The sequence below is a fragment of the Rhinatrema bivittatum genome, chromosome 13 (assembly GCF_901001135.1).
Source record: "Rhinatrema bivittatum chromosome 13, aRhiBiv1.1, whole genome shotgun sequence".
Classification (NCBI taxonomy): Eukaryota; Metazoa; Chordata; class Amphibia; order Gymnophiona; family Rhinatrematidae; genus Rhinatrema; species Rhinatrema bivittatum.
In genome coordinates this window covers 61,386,824-61,404,194 of record NC_042627.1, presented here as the reverse complement: position 1 = coordinate 61,404,194, position 17,371 = coordinate 61,386,824, and the positions used below count along the sequence as shown (strand labels likewise).

The following is a 17,371-nucleotide window of genomic DNA, read 5'->3' as shown; positions in this document are numbered from 1 at the left end:
GCTTCAAAGGATGCGCGAGATGAAATTGACGGAGCATCTCTTTATCAAGGATGTTAGCCTGAGGCTCCCAAGAGTTATCTTCGGGGCCGAAAACTTCCCAAAAAAAAGAAGGTATTCAAGTGTTTTGCCTCGTCTTCGGACATCAAGAATCTCTTTGACCTTAAATTCTAGGTCATCTTCTGCGGTGATGGCAGGTGGTTCCTGAGTCTTGGAAGAGAATTCACTGAGTATGAGAGGTTTCAAGAGTGAAACGTGAAAAGCGTTGTGGATGTTTAGTCCGGGTGGTAGCTTCAGACTGTAAGTGATGTTGCCAAGACATCGGAGGATTGGAAATGGTCCAACGTAGCGAGAAGCAAAACAAGTGGAGGGTAACTTCAGTCTGAGAGATTTGTTAGTTAACAAAACTTTGTCTCCGGGTTTGAAGACAGGCGCTTGAGAATGGTGAGCGTCAAAACTTCTTAGCACGGTCACTCGCTTTAACAAGCATGTCTTTCGTCTGAGTCCACAGTTTATGGATTTCATCAGCAGTAGATGGAGCTGCTGGGGACGTCACTGAGAGCTTCAGTGGAAGTGGCGGTGTTGGAGAGCGTCCATATACCACTTCAAAAGGTGTTGATCCAGTTACTGTTGCTGGATGAGAATTGAGGCGAATTCAGCCCAAGGTAACAGTTCAGCCCAGTTATTCTGACGGCAACTCACGTAGGCTCGAATGAACTGTTTTAAGGTTCTATTCATCCGTTCTGTTTGGCCATTTGATTGCGGATGATAGGCTGAAGTGTAGTCTAGAGAGATGTAGAATAACTTGCTCAAGGCCCCCCAGAATCTTGCCGTGAATTGAGATCCTCGGTCTGAAACAATGTGTCTTGGTAGGCCGTGAAGGCGAAAAATGTGCGATATGAAGAGCTTCGAAAGCTCCAAGGCTGAAGATAAGCCAGGAAGCCCTCAATGGGCCATCTTGCTGAAGCGATCAACTGTTACCCAGATGGTATTCATTCCTCCAGAAAGGGGTAAATCGACTACAAAGTCAGTAGCGATGTGTGACCAGGGCTGTTCCGGAATTGGCAGTGGCTGCAGCAATCCCCATGGTTGGCCGGAAGCAGGTTTGTGTGTGGCACAGTTGGTACAAGATGCCACGTAGGATAGGGTATCTTTCTTGATAGTAGGCCACCAATAGAACTTCTGGATCTTGAGCAGGGTACGGCATTGACCAGAATGGCCAGCCAGCTTGGAATCGTGCGCCCAAAAAAGCACTTTCTTCCTGAGGTTTTTAGGCACAATGGTCTTACCAGCGGGCACACAATGTGTAGTCGCCAAGATGTCTCTCTTCGGGTCAATTATGTGCTGAGGTTCTTCAGGCACATCCTCCGAGAGAAAGGAACGTGACAAGGCATCTGCTCTGGTATTCCTGTCTCCGGGGCAATATTTAAGCACAAAGTCAAAACGATTGAAGAATAAGGACCATCTGGCTTGTCTGTGGTTAAGACGTTGCTCATGGCGGAGATACTCTAGATTTTTATGGTCCGTGAATACGGTTATTTGATGTTGAGCGCCTTCGAGCCAAGGCCGCCATTCCTCGAATGCTAGCTTAATAGCCATGAGCTCTTTATCTCCGATCCCATAGTTCTTCTCTGCCGGGGAGAAACGTCGTGAGAAGAAAGAGCAGGGACGTAAGGATTTAGAGTCTCCAGTTTGGCTCAATACAGCCCCCACGCCGACATCAGAAGCGTCAACTTCTACGAAAATTGGCCACAGGTCAGGCTCAGCTATAGGACACTCAACACAGAATTCTCTTTTATTAAACAGAGTTGAGAAGCCACCAGAGGTGGCAGTAGTGAGTAGAGATGAAGCCCGGCTGGGCTTGTAGTCCCTCAGGACACTGGAACAGCGATCCCTCAATAGCTGTGCTGTAGTGGAGAGAAACTGAGATAGTGAGTACAGTGGAGCATACACAGGGTTCTGGTATAGAGCCTCGTTGGTTGATTACTCACACAGCGGTTTCTCCCGGAAGGTAACACAGAAGCTGGAATAGAGGCAGGCCCTCGAGGAGCGAGTACCTGGTTCCAGGGAACAGCTCTGAGAGAATATAGATGGTAACTCACTGATAGTGTAGGCAGCGGTTTCTTCCAAGCAGAAGTGAGCTCAGGCAGCAAGTCTGGGAACATGGGCCCTCGAGGAGCGAGTACCAGTTCCAGACAGCGACCTGAAAGAAAAGAGAGAGACCCCCGAGGAGCGGGTACCCCGATAGAGTAAGTCCAATTAAGGAGAGGCAGAGTAGCTAGGTATGGAGAGCAAATCCCATCCGTAAGGAGTCCCTTGCTAAATCGAATAGCTAGCAGAGTAGGCTTTTGTATCCGGGATGAGTGACGTCATCACAGGGGGACGCTCCTGAGGTTCGTGCCAAAGAAGGAATAAGAAGCAGGGCCGCACGGCGCGCGCTCCCTATGGTAGCTGAACAACATGGCAAGATGCAGCGCCCAAGCTGGACCGGGGACGCCGGAGAGGACGGCAGGCAGACGCCACGGCAGCCAGACGTCCATCAACCGCGGGAGGAGTCGCCAAAGAAGTAAGGAGGGCGGAGTGGAGACGTCGGGCAGCGACAGTGGTAACACAGAGTTGGTCTTTAAGCCAGCTTCCAACAGATGTAGAAGGTAATCAAGCAGTTTTTGTGTGGGGCAGGAAAACGGATCTAGAGCCTTCTGCTCACACCACACAGAAAAACTCCTCCACTTCAATCCATAGGAATTTTTAGTGGAAGGATTTCTAGAAGCCACCAGGACCTGAGACACATCCTCTGAAAGATCAAGCGGCTGCAGGATTAACTTCTCAACATCCAGGCTAAAGGCGACAGGACCTGGAGGTTGGGATGCTGCAGCCTGTCTTGATCTTGCGTGATGAGATCTGGGGAAGTCCCTAGACTGATCGGTCTTCAGATGGACAACACCCATAGGAGTGGAAACCAGACCTGTCTCGGCCAATGCAGGACTATGATGATTATAGTTCCCCTGCCCTTGCAAAGCTTCAAGAGAGTCTTCACCACTAAAGGAATCGGAAGATATGCATACAGAAGACCCTTGCCCCAATGACGGGCAAAGTCATCCAAGGCTAGTTTGCCGCCTGACTGTACAGGGAGCAGAACAGAGGCACCTTCCTGTTGCAAGGGGAAGCAAACAGATTTACATCTGGGATCCCCCAGAGGCGGAATATCCGATTCGATACCCCCTGGTCCAGGGACCATTCATGGGATCTGAAAGCTCAACTCAACCTGTCCACTATGACGTTCTCCGTCCCAGCCAAGTACATGGCCCTGAGCATCATCCTGCAGGACAGGGCCTATGACCAGATCTGGACTGCTTCCTAACACAAGAGGTACGATCCTGTGCCTCCCTGCTTGTTGACATACCTCATAGCTACCTGGTTGTCAGTTTGGATCAGGACAACTTTGTTGGACAGCCGATCTCTGAAAGCCCATAGCGAGTACCAGATCGCCCGAACTCCAGGAAGTTGATTTGACAAGAGCGTTACTGAGAGATCCTGGGTGCTGAGCACATCTACATGAGCTCCCCGCCCCAGGGTGGACATATCTGTGGTTAGGACAATTTGGGTAGGAGACTTTGAAAAGAGATCCCCCGTTCTAAATTTGAAAGTACCCGCCACCAGGACAAAGAATCCCAAGAGAGACGGAATGACTTGGATGCAATCCTGGAGACTCTGAATGGCCTGGCGCCACTGAAACCTCAGGGTTCATTGGGCTCTACACATGTATAAACATGTCACAGGAGTGACATGGACGATTGTGGCCATATGGCCCAACAACCTCAACATGTACCAAGCTGACGCCTGCTGGATCTGTTGAAACTCTGCCATGATGGTCATCAAGGTGACGGCCCTCTAACAAGGCAGGAAGAAAGCCTTGGCCTGAATTGTGTCTAGCAGGGCTCCTATGAAGTCCAAATGAAGTGACAAGCTGAAATGGGACTTTGGGTAGTTGAGAATGAACTCTAGTAACTCCAACACCTAGATGGTCAAGCGCATGGGCCTGAAGGCCCCTTCCTAAGATGTGCTTTTGACCAGCCAATCGTCCAGAGAAAGTAAAACACTCACTCCCAGCCTGCAGAGGGCTGACGCTAGCCTGAACGGCAACATCCAGTACTGGAAGTACGTTTTCCCAACACAAATCACAGATACATCTTGTGACAAGGAAGATCTCGATGTGAGTGTATGCACCCTTTAGATCGAGGAAGCACAGCCACTCCCTTTTTTCTTTTCTTTTTTTTTTTTTTATTTATCAATCTTTTACATTATCTTCCAAGCAAAACACTTGAGATGCAAAACATGTGATTAAACATAGATACACCATTATGAAAATCTTTCAAGGAAACAATTACTTCACATGTGTTACATTCTCCTCCTCCAGAGGGAAGGAGTTAGCAATCTGTTCTGCTTTTCTCCTGAAAGGGGGAGGAGTTAGTGATCTGACATGACCTGCTCCTCCAGAGGGGAGGAGTTAGCTCTCTGTAGATCTGTTAGCAAACGGCTCTTAGATGCTCCTATAAGGAAGGAGGTAGCAAACTGTTATGGATCAACTCTCTCAGGGAAAAGGAGTTGGCAATCTTGTTCAATGATACTCTACTGAGGAGAGGAGCTAACAATAGGTATATTGTACTTCGCTACTGAGATAGCAATCTATCATGCCTCCGCTACGGAGTAGCAATCTGTTATATATAGGCTGCAGGCAAGTCTCATAGAAAGAGGTTAGCTATCTATATAATACTTCCGTAAGCGGTGGTAGTGGTCTGTAGTGATTGGCTCCCACAGAGTGTCAATAGTGTAAGGAATAACCACTTGGAGGAAATGGTGAATCCCTGGGCCGATGGCAAATGACAGCGCCCCCAGGAGGAGATCCTGAGAGGAACCACCAGCTAGGCTAGAATATGAAATAACACAAATAGTTCTTTATTAGACTGGAAGCTGGACCACCAGTGGTGGCAGTAGTGAGTCGATGTGTTCGGCAAGGCTGAAGTCCTTCTGATACTGGAATATAATCTCTGGGTTGCTGAGCTGTAGAAAGAGACTAGAAGTAGTGAGTAGACAGGGTATACTGAATACAAGATGGTACACTCACAATAGTAGATGTCTGCAATGGTCTCTATGCCACAGAGAGTCTTCAGTACATTCAGGAACAGGAGCCGTAGGCGAGTACTGGTTCCAAACAGTCTGTAATAAGAACTCACAATAGCTGTATATGAAATGGCTTCTAGAGTAGAAGAGTGTCTGTAAAGGATTCTAGAAACATGGGCCCTCGTGGAGCGAGTACCGGTTCCCATCTGATATCTTGCCAATGTAACTCTCGATCTCCGTACCTGCGATAACATCTTGGACGGAAGGGAGTCTTCAGAGTTATAGGAATGTAGGCCCTCGTGGAGCGAGTACTGATTCCCATGTACAATAGAACTCACTGTGTTCACTTATGCGATCGCTTCCAGGCAATGAGGAGTCTTCAGGAACATAGGCCCTCGAGGAGCGAGTACCGGATCCCGTCTTGGCAATCGAAATCAAGAAGAGAGAGCGGAGTCCCCATGGAGCAGGTACTCCTGGTAAGTTTGAAAAGGCTAAGCAGTGGAGAAGGATTCCCCTGGCTGACTCGGATCGTTGTTGCAAGTAGCGTGGACTGCCGAAGCAAGTCCTGTTGGGGTTCCTTGCTAACTCTTTAGAGATTAGCAAAGACCTTTTAAAGTGGAAATGGATGACATCACTACGGGGGACGCCCCCGAGGTTCCCGCCATTGCTGGTACAAAATCTGGAGCGTGCACGCACCCTTACATCATCAGGAACATGGCGGATCCGTAGCGTCAAGCCAGCCTGGGGACACCAGGACCAAGAGGCAGGGAGAAGCCGCGGCTGCAAGTGTCCGTCAGAGCCGAAGGGAGTCGCTTCCAAGGTAGAGAGGGTGGAGCGAGGGGCAAGAAGAGGCATGAACGCAACAACATGCACATTTTAGACCACTATACGGACCAACTGTGCACCTGATATTCACAATCTAGAGGAAAAACTTAAGAAATTAGCAGTAGCGGGTCTTATATTAATATATGAGATCAATTGTGCTCTTTAGAACTCCCTTAGCCAGAGATTGGGAGCTAACCCAAACCTTCCCCCTTATTGCTAAGAAAGATAACTAATTAGGAAAGGAGATCGGGAGGGATGGAACTCCATCCCTCCCGATCTCAGAAATGAACCCTGCCTCCTAACCTTTAGAAAAAGACTCAAGACTTGGCTGTTTATGCAAGCTTTCCCGGACTTAACTTAATGCGCCTCGCCATCAACATATCCAACACAGCAGCTGTACTTCATCTCCTTGTATATAATTTAGTCTCTACTAAACTATCTTTATTTCCTCCGCTCCCAGTTCAATAGCCCTTGTTAATTGTAACTGCTTTTCTTCGACACGTTATTTATGTTTTAATGTATTTATTGCACCCCTGTTTATATGTAAACCAGCATGATGTGATCGCTTCATGAATGCCGGTATATAAAAAAACCTTAAATAAATAAATATGAAACACCTTGATATTTTAACAGGCATTTACATGGCAATTTAAGAACAAATAGTGTACCCAATTGTAAAACTCTAGGTTTTAATAGCAAGAATTGGCGCCTACGCTTCTTTGTTTGCCTGGAAAGATCAGGGAACATCTGTATTTTACAATTCAAAAAAGGTTCCTTCCAATGCTGAAAATACTTTTTGAAAATTCACTCGTCTGAATCGAGTAGAAACGTGACAATCAATGTAGATGGCACTGCTAAATCTTCATACGAATGTTCCAATATATCAGAGATATTCATCTTAGGTATTTCTTTAACTTTAATCTCTTTCTCTTCTTGAGTTAGAACTTTATTTGTGGTACATAATACACTTTAGCTACTATAGGGAGTGTTTCTTCTGGAATCTTCAATGATTCAATTAGATACCTTTTCCAGATATCTCTAGGTGAGATATATGGGATTTTCGGAAAATTTATATAACGAATATTCTTTGCACGTGCTAGATTTTCCAACTTAAAATTGAATGAAGTGTTTTCCTTAATAATCTCTTGCTGGGTAAAAGTAAGACTTTCAATTTTAGTACTATGTAAGTCCTGGATCTTTTTACTTTCTTCCATATCTTTTTCAACCAGTTCCAATCTTCTATCCACATCTTGAACTGCTTTGTAAATATTATTAACTTGTAATGAGACATTTGTATTCAAAACGTTAATGGCTTCCCAAATCATTTCAAGGCTAAACTGCTGAGGTCTCTCCAACTCTGTTATTTGGAATGGGGGATATTTGGGTTCTTTCCCATATCCCTGGATTTGGGCAATTTGAGCCGCATTTTCGCCCGGATAAAGAGGGGCCTCTCCTTCCAACAGCAGGGGCTCTGGGAGGGACTCACCTAGGGCACTGACTTCTGACCCTTCTGAGTCCCTCCACCGATGCTGGGGTCGGGCCTCTGCTGGATTCTTAGGCGGTGATCTCTCTACTGGAGATAGCGTTGTCATCAGCTCAGGGGAGGTTGCAGGCTCCTCTTTCCCCCACTCCACTCCCAGCGAGCCCTCCACGGCTTTTCCTGAGACCCGAAATACATGGGCATCCATCGGCCCCCGCCAAAACTTGTGGTGAGGATGTCTCCAGAGCTAGACGCTCCCTTGCCCTGTATTTGCGGGCCGAATGCAACATAATACGCAAAGAAAAAAGTCAGGCAAAGGAAAACCAGATGCCCAAGCAACTCGCTAAACTGCCATCTTGGGTCACGTGGTCCAGTATGGTCGCCACTCCCCTTTTTGTAAAAGGGGTATCAAGATGCTCAGAGAAACCATCTTGAACTTTTCTTTTAGAAACTTGTTAAAGGCTCTCAGGTCTAGGATGAAACAGAGTCCTCCTGTTCTCTTTGGAATCAGGAAGTACCTGGAGTAGAATCCCCAACCTCTTTCTCCTGGTGGTATGAGCTCGACCAACCTGGCTATTAAGAGGGAGAACTCTGCTATGCTACCGGCCCCCAAAACAGGCACAGAGAGCAATTTGGCAGAAAATCCAATAGACTGGAAAGAACCCACTGGTCAGAGGTTGTACTAGGCCACTAGTTTGTAAAGAACTGCAGCCTGCCCCCGACTGGAGGGTCCAACATCCCGGGTACGGGTGACTGGCCTACACTCCCTACGACCCAGTCAAAACCCTGTCCCTGGAGTTGACTGAGTAGCTGGCTGGGGTTTGGGGGCTCTCTGCTGCCTGGGATGGCCATGGAAGCCCTGATGGTGTGGATGGGAATGAGGAGGCAGAGAGTAGTACTTCCTTTGGTGAAAGTAAGAATTCCTTGGCCCATCTCATCAACCTCCTAGAAGAGGAGGATGGATCCGGAGTGCTGGCAGAGAGCTGTTGAAGGGTTTCATGATGGTCCCAAAGTTGGGCCACAGCATCCCTCACCCTATCTCCAAAGAGATTCTCCCCAGTACTCAGCACATCAGCAAGTCCTTCTGAGACCCACAGCATGCCATTCTGCAAGCATTGATTCCTGCTGCAGAGACTCTCGATGCCATCTCAAAAACATCACAGGTCGTTTGGACCTGTTTTCCACACTCCAGTTCCTTATTTATCAGCGACATGAGAGTGCCATGCTGCTGTGAGGAAGATGCTCAGCCATCTCCTGCACCTGCTTCAAGATTTCCCATGAGTACTGGCTCATGTAGAGATGGTTAGCAGCTATGCAAGCAATGAGCATGGCGCCTTGAAATACCTTCCTCCCAAGAGCATCCATCACTCTATGGTCCTTCCCTAGGGGTGCCGAGGAATGAATCTTAGAGTGTTTGATCCTCTTGAGGGCGGATTCTACCACCACTGACTGGTGGGCAGCTGATGCTTATCGAATCCAGCAGCCTTCAGGACGAGGTAGACCCTATCCCCCTTCTTATTAAAAGGAGGTACTGTGAGGGGGTATTCCCATATCCTCAGCAGCAGCTCCTTAAGGATCTCGTACACCAGGACCGGCGCAATCTCCTTAGGAGGCTCCACAAACTGGAGGATCTCTAGCATTTTTTGGCTTCCTCCTCCATTAATAACTGAAATGGGATGGCTTCCGCCATCACCCTCACAAAACCTGCAAAGGTCAAATCCTCAAGCGAAGATTTTCTTCGCTCCTCTGGAGAAGGATCTGATGGGAGACCCTTGGAGCCCTCGGAAGACTCTGACGCATCATCCCCCCAGGGGTCATAAGGTTCCTCCTCCTCACTGTAAGCAACAGGAGATGGGTCCCTAGATGTTCGGCCTTTATCCAGGAGGTGCAGGCACCAGTAAAATTGGATGGGGGTGCCTCGGCATCTCTGCTGTGGAGCTTCCTTCTCCTCGGAGGAACCGATGACCACCATTATCGGTACATGGAGCCTACCTGGCCATGCCAGGCACCGATGCTAGCTGGGAAATTCACCGATGAGCACACTGCGCTTCTCCCAAAGCGGTATGAGGACGAGCAGCACCAGGAACGGTGACATCAGTGCCACCCTGCAGTGCACGGTCCACCGCTAGCTAGACTCGGCACTCCAGCTTCTCCTCAAATGCTGCCGATGCCAATACCGACTAGGAGGAAGGAGGGGCAGCCAGATCCGCTTCAGACCCTCGAGGTAATTGGTGCCTGGTATCAGGACCGGTGGAGACGGTCGCAGACCCCCAGCACCAATGGAGGACTGGCACTCCTCGTGCGAAGTCGCTTCAGGAGCATCGTGGCATAAGCCAGTGCATCCCTGTGCCCAGCAGCATGCATCAATGGTACCAGTGCCAATGCTTCTTCGGTTTCCCTCGATGCTCGGTCTGGTCCTTCCCTGGTGCCAAGGCTGATGACGAAGAACCCGAAGACCTCAGCCTGGAGTAGATCAATGGTGGTCAGTCTCTCGCGCCCATATCAGCCAACTGCATAGATGGAACAGACGGTCCTGCCGATGTAAATGACTCGGTGTCCATCGGTGCGGCTCCTTGGTCCTTTGATGCCGATGGCTCTGACTTCTTTGACCTGAAGAGCTGCTCCATCTTGTCAAATTGAAGCAGACATTCCTTCAGGGTCATTTGGGCATATAAACAGCAACCCCAAACATCATGTGATGCCCCCAGCCGAGGATACATCTCATGTGGTCAGTCCTCAGGCTCTGGGTGCATTGCTGAAAACCAGATGTGGCCATGTCAGGTGAAACAAAAAGGGGCATGAACTGGAAACGATGGCAGCTTGGCGGCGATGGCCAGTGGGCACCAAGGCATCGCCACCACAGAGAATCGACTGTGAAAGGAAACTTACCAGAATCACCAAAAAACTGACTAGGAGCACTACAGAAAGGCACAAAGAGGGAACCGGTGACAGAATAACATGGAAAAAAACCCACAAAAACCGTGAGAAGGAAAAATTTTCCACAAGGTCAAAAAACAGCCAAAGTGAGCTCAGTCACACTGTGAGGCTTACAGCTCCGCGGAAAAAGAGAGACTGGAAAGGGATCCCGCATGGACGCGTGGATTAGGGCATACGTTTTCCACATCGGGGCTCCATCTGATGCTGTCACCCATATGTAAGGACTACAATCCTGCTTGTCCTTGGAGAAAAAATAATCAGAATGGACATTCTGATGTACTCTTCATTTGTACGAATACATTGCAGTAGAACTACATTACAACCACCTATGCTGTTAGAGAATCTATAAAAGTAAAAACAAATTGTTTATTTGTTGAATAGATTTAATAACAATTCATAGCAAATTCAGTGTCTCTTGTGTACCTCTTTCAGGTAAAAGGTCATGAATCCATCAATAATGCCATCCTGTTCAAGTCCGATGATAAGGGCCACCACGCTAGTAAATGCAAATACTGCATAAACTGTAGAAATAAATTAAAAAAAAAAAAAAGTTACCCAGATGCAAGTTTTACAAACTGTGTGTTCTAAGCACAAAGTCTGTAGAATACAGAACACTGGCAGCACATCTAATTTAAGTAATGTGGGAAATTGCACATTACGTAATGGCACTTTGTCATCCAATTCAAACCAATCCAACATAGGAATTCATACAGGAGCTCTACAGAGAAACCCAAACCAACCAACCACAAAACACTGCAGACAGCACCAACTTGTGGCACAGGATACAAGGAAGATGATACAATCTAAAATTTCAGACACCCCCTCACTCTACACTAACTACTTCCTTTTCCCTCATGCTCACACCCTTTTCCTCCACCCCTCCAGCGTTACTTGCTAGGTAACAGTGACAAAGAAGGAATTATGATAGAGATGCAAAACGGGAGAAACATCTCATCACATTCAAGCTGTCAGGGAGGGATGACCTTTCGTGCAGTAGGGCAGTGCGGATGAGTGGTTAGGGGCCAATGACCCTTATTGCTTAGGGCAGAGCTTTCCAAACTTTTCATGTTGGTGACACACTTTTTAGACAAACATAATTTCGGGACACAGTAATTCAGTCTACTAGCAAACCAGAGGTTGTATGCAGTGTAACAAAGGAAAAAAGAAACATCACCCATACTTATAAAACAAATCAAGAAATATAAAATCATCAGCAGTAAAACTGTACTAACAAAAAGAACATATTTCGAAACAGCTGATGAGTGGAATATCCAATAATTAAAAACTCATATAAAACATTTCCAGATACCAACAAAATATTTCAAAATAGCAGACACAAAGACCCAGTAATGAAAAATAATAAGGATACAAACATTTTTTTGCTCTGCATACCTGGGAACGTTTGATATCCAGGTGTCCTGAGATTGTTCTGAATTAGCAGGAGGAGGGGTGGTTTGCTTGGAACTTTCTCCTCTCTCAGTCACATACCAGCGCTCTCTCTCACACTGGCTCTCAATGACACACCTATACACACATGCTCTCAGTACTCACATATACACATGTTTTTTCTCTCTCACTTATATAGGCTCTTAATTACACATTTACACACATGCTGTCTATCTTTTCACGCTTACACACACACAGGCTTTCAATCACACACATACATGCTGTCTTTTTCTCTCACACACAGACTCTCATTCACATGCTTACAAACATGTCCTCTCTTTCTCTCATTTACACACAGGCTCTCAATCACATACTCACATGCTCCCTCACCTAAATCAGCTCTCAATCACACACAGACACACATGGTCTCTCTCTCTCATTTAAACACAGGCTCTCAATCACATACTCACATGCTCCATCACCTAAACCAGCTCTCAATCACACACAGACACACATGATCTCTCTCTTACTTATACACACAGGCTCTTAATCATACATACACATGATTTCTCTCACACACAAAGGATCTCAATCATACACACATACTCTTTCACACAAACAGGTTTTCAATCACAAACTTACACATACAGGTTCCCAATGGTAAACTTACATTCATGCTCTCTCTCTCTCACAGGCAGGCTCTCAATCACAGACATACTCTCTTTAACATGTACAGGCTCTCAATCATTCACATACATGCAATCTCTCACTCTCTCATACACACACACAGGGCCCCGCGGCCCGGAAGAGGAAGTGGAGAGTATCGGGTGAGTGCGCGGCAAGAAGAGGCCACGCTAGTGCGCTCGGCATCGGCCCGAAGAAAAGAAGACTGCAGCGCGGCTCGAAGGAAAATGTTCAACTGCGGCCGATGGGACTCCGCCTCCGCGAGGGCTGAAAATGAAGGAGGTTAGCGTTGGGAGGAGGCTGCTGCCACGAGTTCCCGGGGTGGGGGTGAGAGAGAGTGAATGAGCGGCTCGCTCATTCACTCTCTCTCCCCCACCCCCACCCCGGGAACTCGCGGCAGCAGCAGCAGCCTCCTCCCAACGCTAACCTCCTTCATTTTCAGCCCTCGCGGAGGCGGAGTCCCATCGGCCGCGGTTGAAGCTCTTCATTTTCCTCCGAGCCGCGCTGCAGTCTTCTTTTCTTCGGGCCGATGCCGAGCGCACTAGCGTGGCCTCTTCTTGCCGCGCACTCACCCGATACTCTCCACTTCCTCTTCCGGGGGGGGGGGGGGGGGGGGGGGGAAGAAGAGAGCACGCCGGTGCAGCTGACTCCAGCTGTCCTGCCGCGTTCCGCCCGGGCGGAGGAGGACCGGGGAGCAGCTGGGTCAGCGGGAAAGTGTGGCGATACTTGTCTGCGAGCCAGATGCAGCCCTCAAAAGAGCCATATCTGGCTCGGAGCCATGGGTTCCCGGTCCCTGCACTTGCCGGTGTGTCACGTGCACCGGGCTTGCGCGACACACCGGCACACCTCAGGCGACACAGTAAAGTGTCGCGACACACACTTTGGAAAGCTCTGGCTTAGGGACTCAGATCACTGTCAGTCTGGCCCTGCAGGCTATAATATAACTAGCTATGCTTCATTGGTTCTATCATCTTGATTTTGTCTACTTCCTCAGTTCTGTTTGAAATATTTGACTGGTTTAACGTTGAAATCATTTATGCTGTTTCCTGAGCTCTAGGTGTCCATTCTATCTTCACAATGCACAGCTATGCTTATCTCTGCCTTGCCATATTTATTACCTTGGATCTTAGCTCCCATATACTACCATATAGAGTCAAAAATATTCAACTCTTACAATCACCTTGACATGCAGGAAGATCATGAATCTCTATGTCTAATAGAAACAACTCAGCCAGTCCTGGTTTTCTCTACTACATACATGAACATGTATTTTTTATTTTCCTAAGAAAATATATATAGATAGGGTAGGATTGGGTGAGGGTCTCTAGAAATTGCTTGCACAGATTATGTGGTGTTAGAGACACTACAAGAAGTCAATAATTAAACATTTTTTAATTACATTAGTGGAGTAGCCTAGTGGTTAGAGCAGTGGGCTACAAACCAGAAAGACTTGACTTTAGATGCCTAGGATCAAACTGAGATTATAAACCCTCTGGAGATAGAGAAATACCTACAGTACCTGACTATAATCTACTTTGAAGTGCAGAATGCATGATTTTGGCCACCTGATGCAAGAACAAGTGTAAAAAATAGTTAAAACCTGGGCCACTAACAATAAGAATTAACAACACATTTGCAGTGAACTTTCAAGAGAGTTATACATGTAAATGTAACATACTATCATAGCAATTTTCAAAAGCCATTTGCTCGCATTAAGTGTACTTAATGTGGATAGAACCTATGGACAATTCAATAACATATTACACATGTAAAACTCAGTTTTAAATGAATAAATGCATTTGAAAATCAGGCTCTGTAGCAGTTGCTGAGGTATTTCCGGGGAAACCAAGTACATACCATAAAATAATGGATCTTTGGGAGGTTTGCGAATCACCAAAACTCGAGCCAAAAGAGCCACAAAAACTAAAACCAGTCCTCCAACAGCTGCAATATCCCAGGAACTGCAACAATCAAAATATATAAAAGTGACTTCTGGCACAAACTGAATCTGCAATCAAATACAGCATTTTATTTTCAACAGAAACAAGATTCTTTAAAAATATTGTAATCCTCCACTCCATCATGTATGCTGAATCTGTAGATCATTTCATTTCTCTTCATAAGATTTACAGAGGTCTATATTTAAATGCTACTTAGCTGGATAAATCTGACTTATCTGGCAAGTAGCTGTTATTGAATACCACTTAGCCGGACAAGTCACTTATCTGGCTAAATAGCTAGCCATATAATCAGTGAGTTAGCATAGAGATAACTGGACAGCACTACCTATCCAACTAACCTAGCCAGATATTTATTTATTTATTAAGTTTTCTATACTGTCACTAGGAAGTGCCATCATAACGGTTTACAATACATAAAATTTGAGTAACAACAGATATAATCCAATTTTTAAATAAATAACATTTTAAAATAGCTAAAATTTAAAACAAACACTAGGTCCTAATATATCTCAGTATGTTCAGGTAACATTGGAAAAAAACAGTAACTTAAATACTAAAATAGAGACTCATGCTGCACGTTAAAAGCTCTTTAAAAAGCATAAAATAGGTAAAAAAAAAAATAATAAAATAGGTAATAAAAGGCGCCTTTTTTCACTCCGTATATGCTATGCCAAATAGCCAGGTTTTGAGATTATGTTTAAACCTTTTAAAATTCGTTTCAAGCCTCAATTCCTGTGGTAATGTGTTCCAAAGTTTCGGTCCTGCTGGATATCTGGTTAAGTTAGTCAGATAAGTTAGATGTTGCCCATAGGAGGTCTAAAGTTAACCAAATAAGCTTATCCGGCAAACTTTCATACTAATCTGGTTATATTCAGTGACATTGCTGAATATACCTGGATACCTTACTAATCTCCTTTTGCTCTGAGATGGACAAGAATTTGATACTAGAGCTATACTTTAAATTTAAAAGGTTTCCTTTTATGCTTATAAAGTGTTGATATTTCCAGATGTGGCTCAAGCTACACAATTGAAGGAAAGCTTTGCTTGAAAAAAAAAAAAAAAGTCCCAGATGCTCGTGATTGTGGCTTTTTTTTTTTTTTTTTAATTTCCCTGTAAATGTTTAGTTATCATGGGATCAAATACATTTTTGGACCCTTCCCAACTGGAGAATTTCCTGCATAATAAAGTTTTGTAACTATCATTTTTCTTTTGTTATATAGTGGGGGTATTGTTTCAAGAAAGAAATATGTTCCATGGCAAAGGTTTATAGCCTATTAGTTAGATTTTTCTTTTTTTGTTTTTGTTACCCCCCTAGTTATGAGGGCTGGTCACAATCTTGCATTATGGGTTTGTTAATTTATTTATTGGTTATAATATTGTAATAGCTTAATTTGTATTTTCTTAGGGTTTTCTTGTAAATCATATAAACTGAGAAATAAAATTACACTTCATAGAACTGAAAAATAAAAGTTAAAAATATATATTTTCATGAAATAGATTCAGCTACTTGGTAAAAGAATATGTACTCTTCTGTGCAAGAATGTATGCTGAATGGTTTCTTGATGAAATGATTCATTTGGGCATAACAGTTCAAGTATAACATTAGTTGTATATTTATTTATTTAATAATTTTTATATACCTACTTTTCATGCAAGCATATCAAATCGGTTTACAGTAGTTAGTAAATAAATAAATATACAACTAATGTTATACTTGAGCTGATGGTATCCAGGCCAGCGCCAATGAATTGAAGAATCTGCGTTGGATCGAGAATAGATTTCTGAAAATTGACCAGTATCCCCAAATGCTCCAAGCACTGGAGTGTCTGGTGTAGATGGTGGCGGAGCATTTGGGGATGCGATGCCACTAACAGCCAAGGTTCCAGATAAGGAAAAATGCATATGCCTAGCTTCCGTAGATGCGCCACCACTACTGCCATGCATTTTGTGAAAACTCTAAGGGCCGCCAAGAGACCAAATGGGAGGACCTTGTATTGATGATGTTGGCTCTGAAACTGGAAGGAGAGGTATCGCCACGAAAAGGGGTTGATTGATATATGCGTGTACGCATCCTTCAGATCGATGGAACACATCCAGTCGTTGGGTTGTAGAAGTGGTAGAATATTCTTTAAGGATACCATCTTGAACTTCTCTTTGGTTAAGTGTTTGTTGAGCTCCCGCAGATCTAAAATTGGTCGGTGACCTCCTGTCTTTTTTGGAATGAGAAAGTATGGGGAATAAAAACCTTTATGTCGAGCATACGGTGGAATCAACTGGATTGCTCGTTGTTTCTGAAGGGATAGTATCTCTTCCCGTAGTAGTGATTGATTTTTTTCTCTTTGTATTGTATTATAATTTATAACCTGTTCATTGTATGAATTTGTTACACTGTAAACCGGACTGAAGGCACTCAGCTATATTTCGGTATAGAAAAGAATATAAATAAATAAATAAAAATAAATAAATGTAGATGTTGTACTTTGCAGACAGGATGCGGGAGTTGAAGTTGTGTTACAAACTGTAGTTGGTATCCCCATTCCACTACTTCCAGAACTCACTGGTCTGATGTTATGTTCTTCCATTCGACTGAATCGTGATTCTGCCCAGCGGATATAAATGGGGTAGTGGTGGCAGTTTCTCTAAAAAGAGGACTGTGGCTTGGCGGAAGATGTAGCTTGTTGATTTTGTGGGCGTTGCCCTCGTGGGCGGCCCCTACACTGCTGTGCTTGATTTTGTGCTTGATGTTGAGTCCGCTGTGGTGGAAGGTAAGGCTGAGGGCGACAGGACGAGTACTGTCGCATCGGCCTAGTCGGATAGGACTGTCTACACCCTGGAGAGTAGTATTTCCTTTGTGATGAAAATCTGGATGGCTGAATGAGGGACTGGACCGCTACTGCCTGCTCCTTTAAGTTTGCTACTGTCTCCTGGAATTTAGCCCCAAAAGAGATTATCCCCTTTGTAAGGGAGATTGGCAAGTTTG

At 45.3% G+C, this 17,371-nt stretch overlaps 1 protein-coding gene across 6 annotated transcripts in view; it reads right to left on the bottom strand.

Annotated features, from left to right (window-relative positions):
• TM6SF1 (transmembrane 6 superfamily member 1) overlaps window positions 1-17,371 on the bottom strand; it is a 188,698-nt gene that overhangs the window by 119,349 nt on the left and 51,978 nt on the right. For all 6 annotated transcript variants that reach the window (XM_029575931.1, XM_029575932.1, XM_029575934.1 and 3 more), the window contains 2 exons: window positions 14,288-14,391; window positions 10,784-10,881 (listed from right to left, as the gene is read on the bottom strand). In XM_029575931.1, the coding sequence (XP_029431791.1) occupies window positions 10,784-10,881; window positions 14,288-14,391 (202 nt within the window). The remainder of the gene's footprint in view (window positions 1-10,783; window positions 10,882-14,287; window positions 14,392-17,371) is intronic.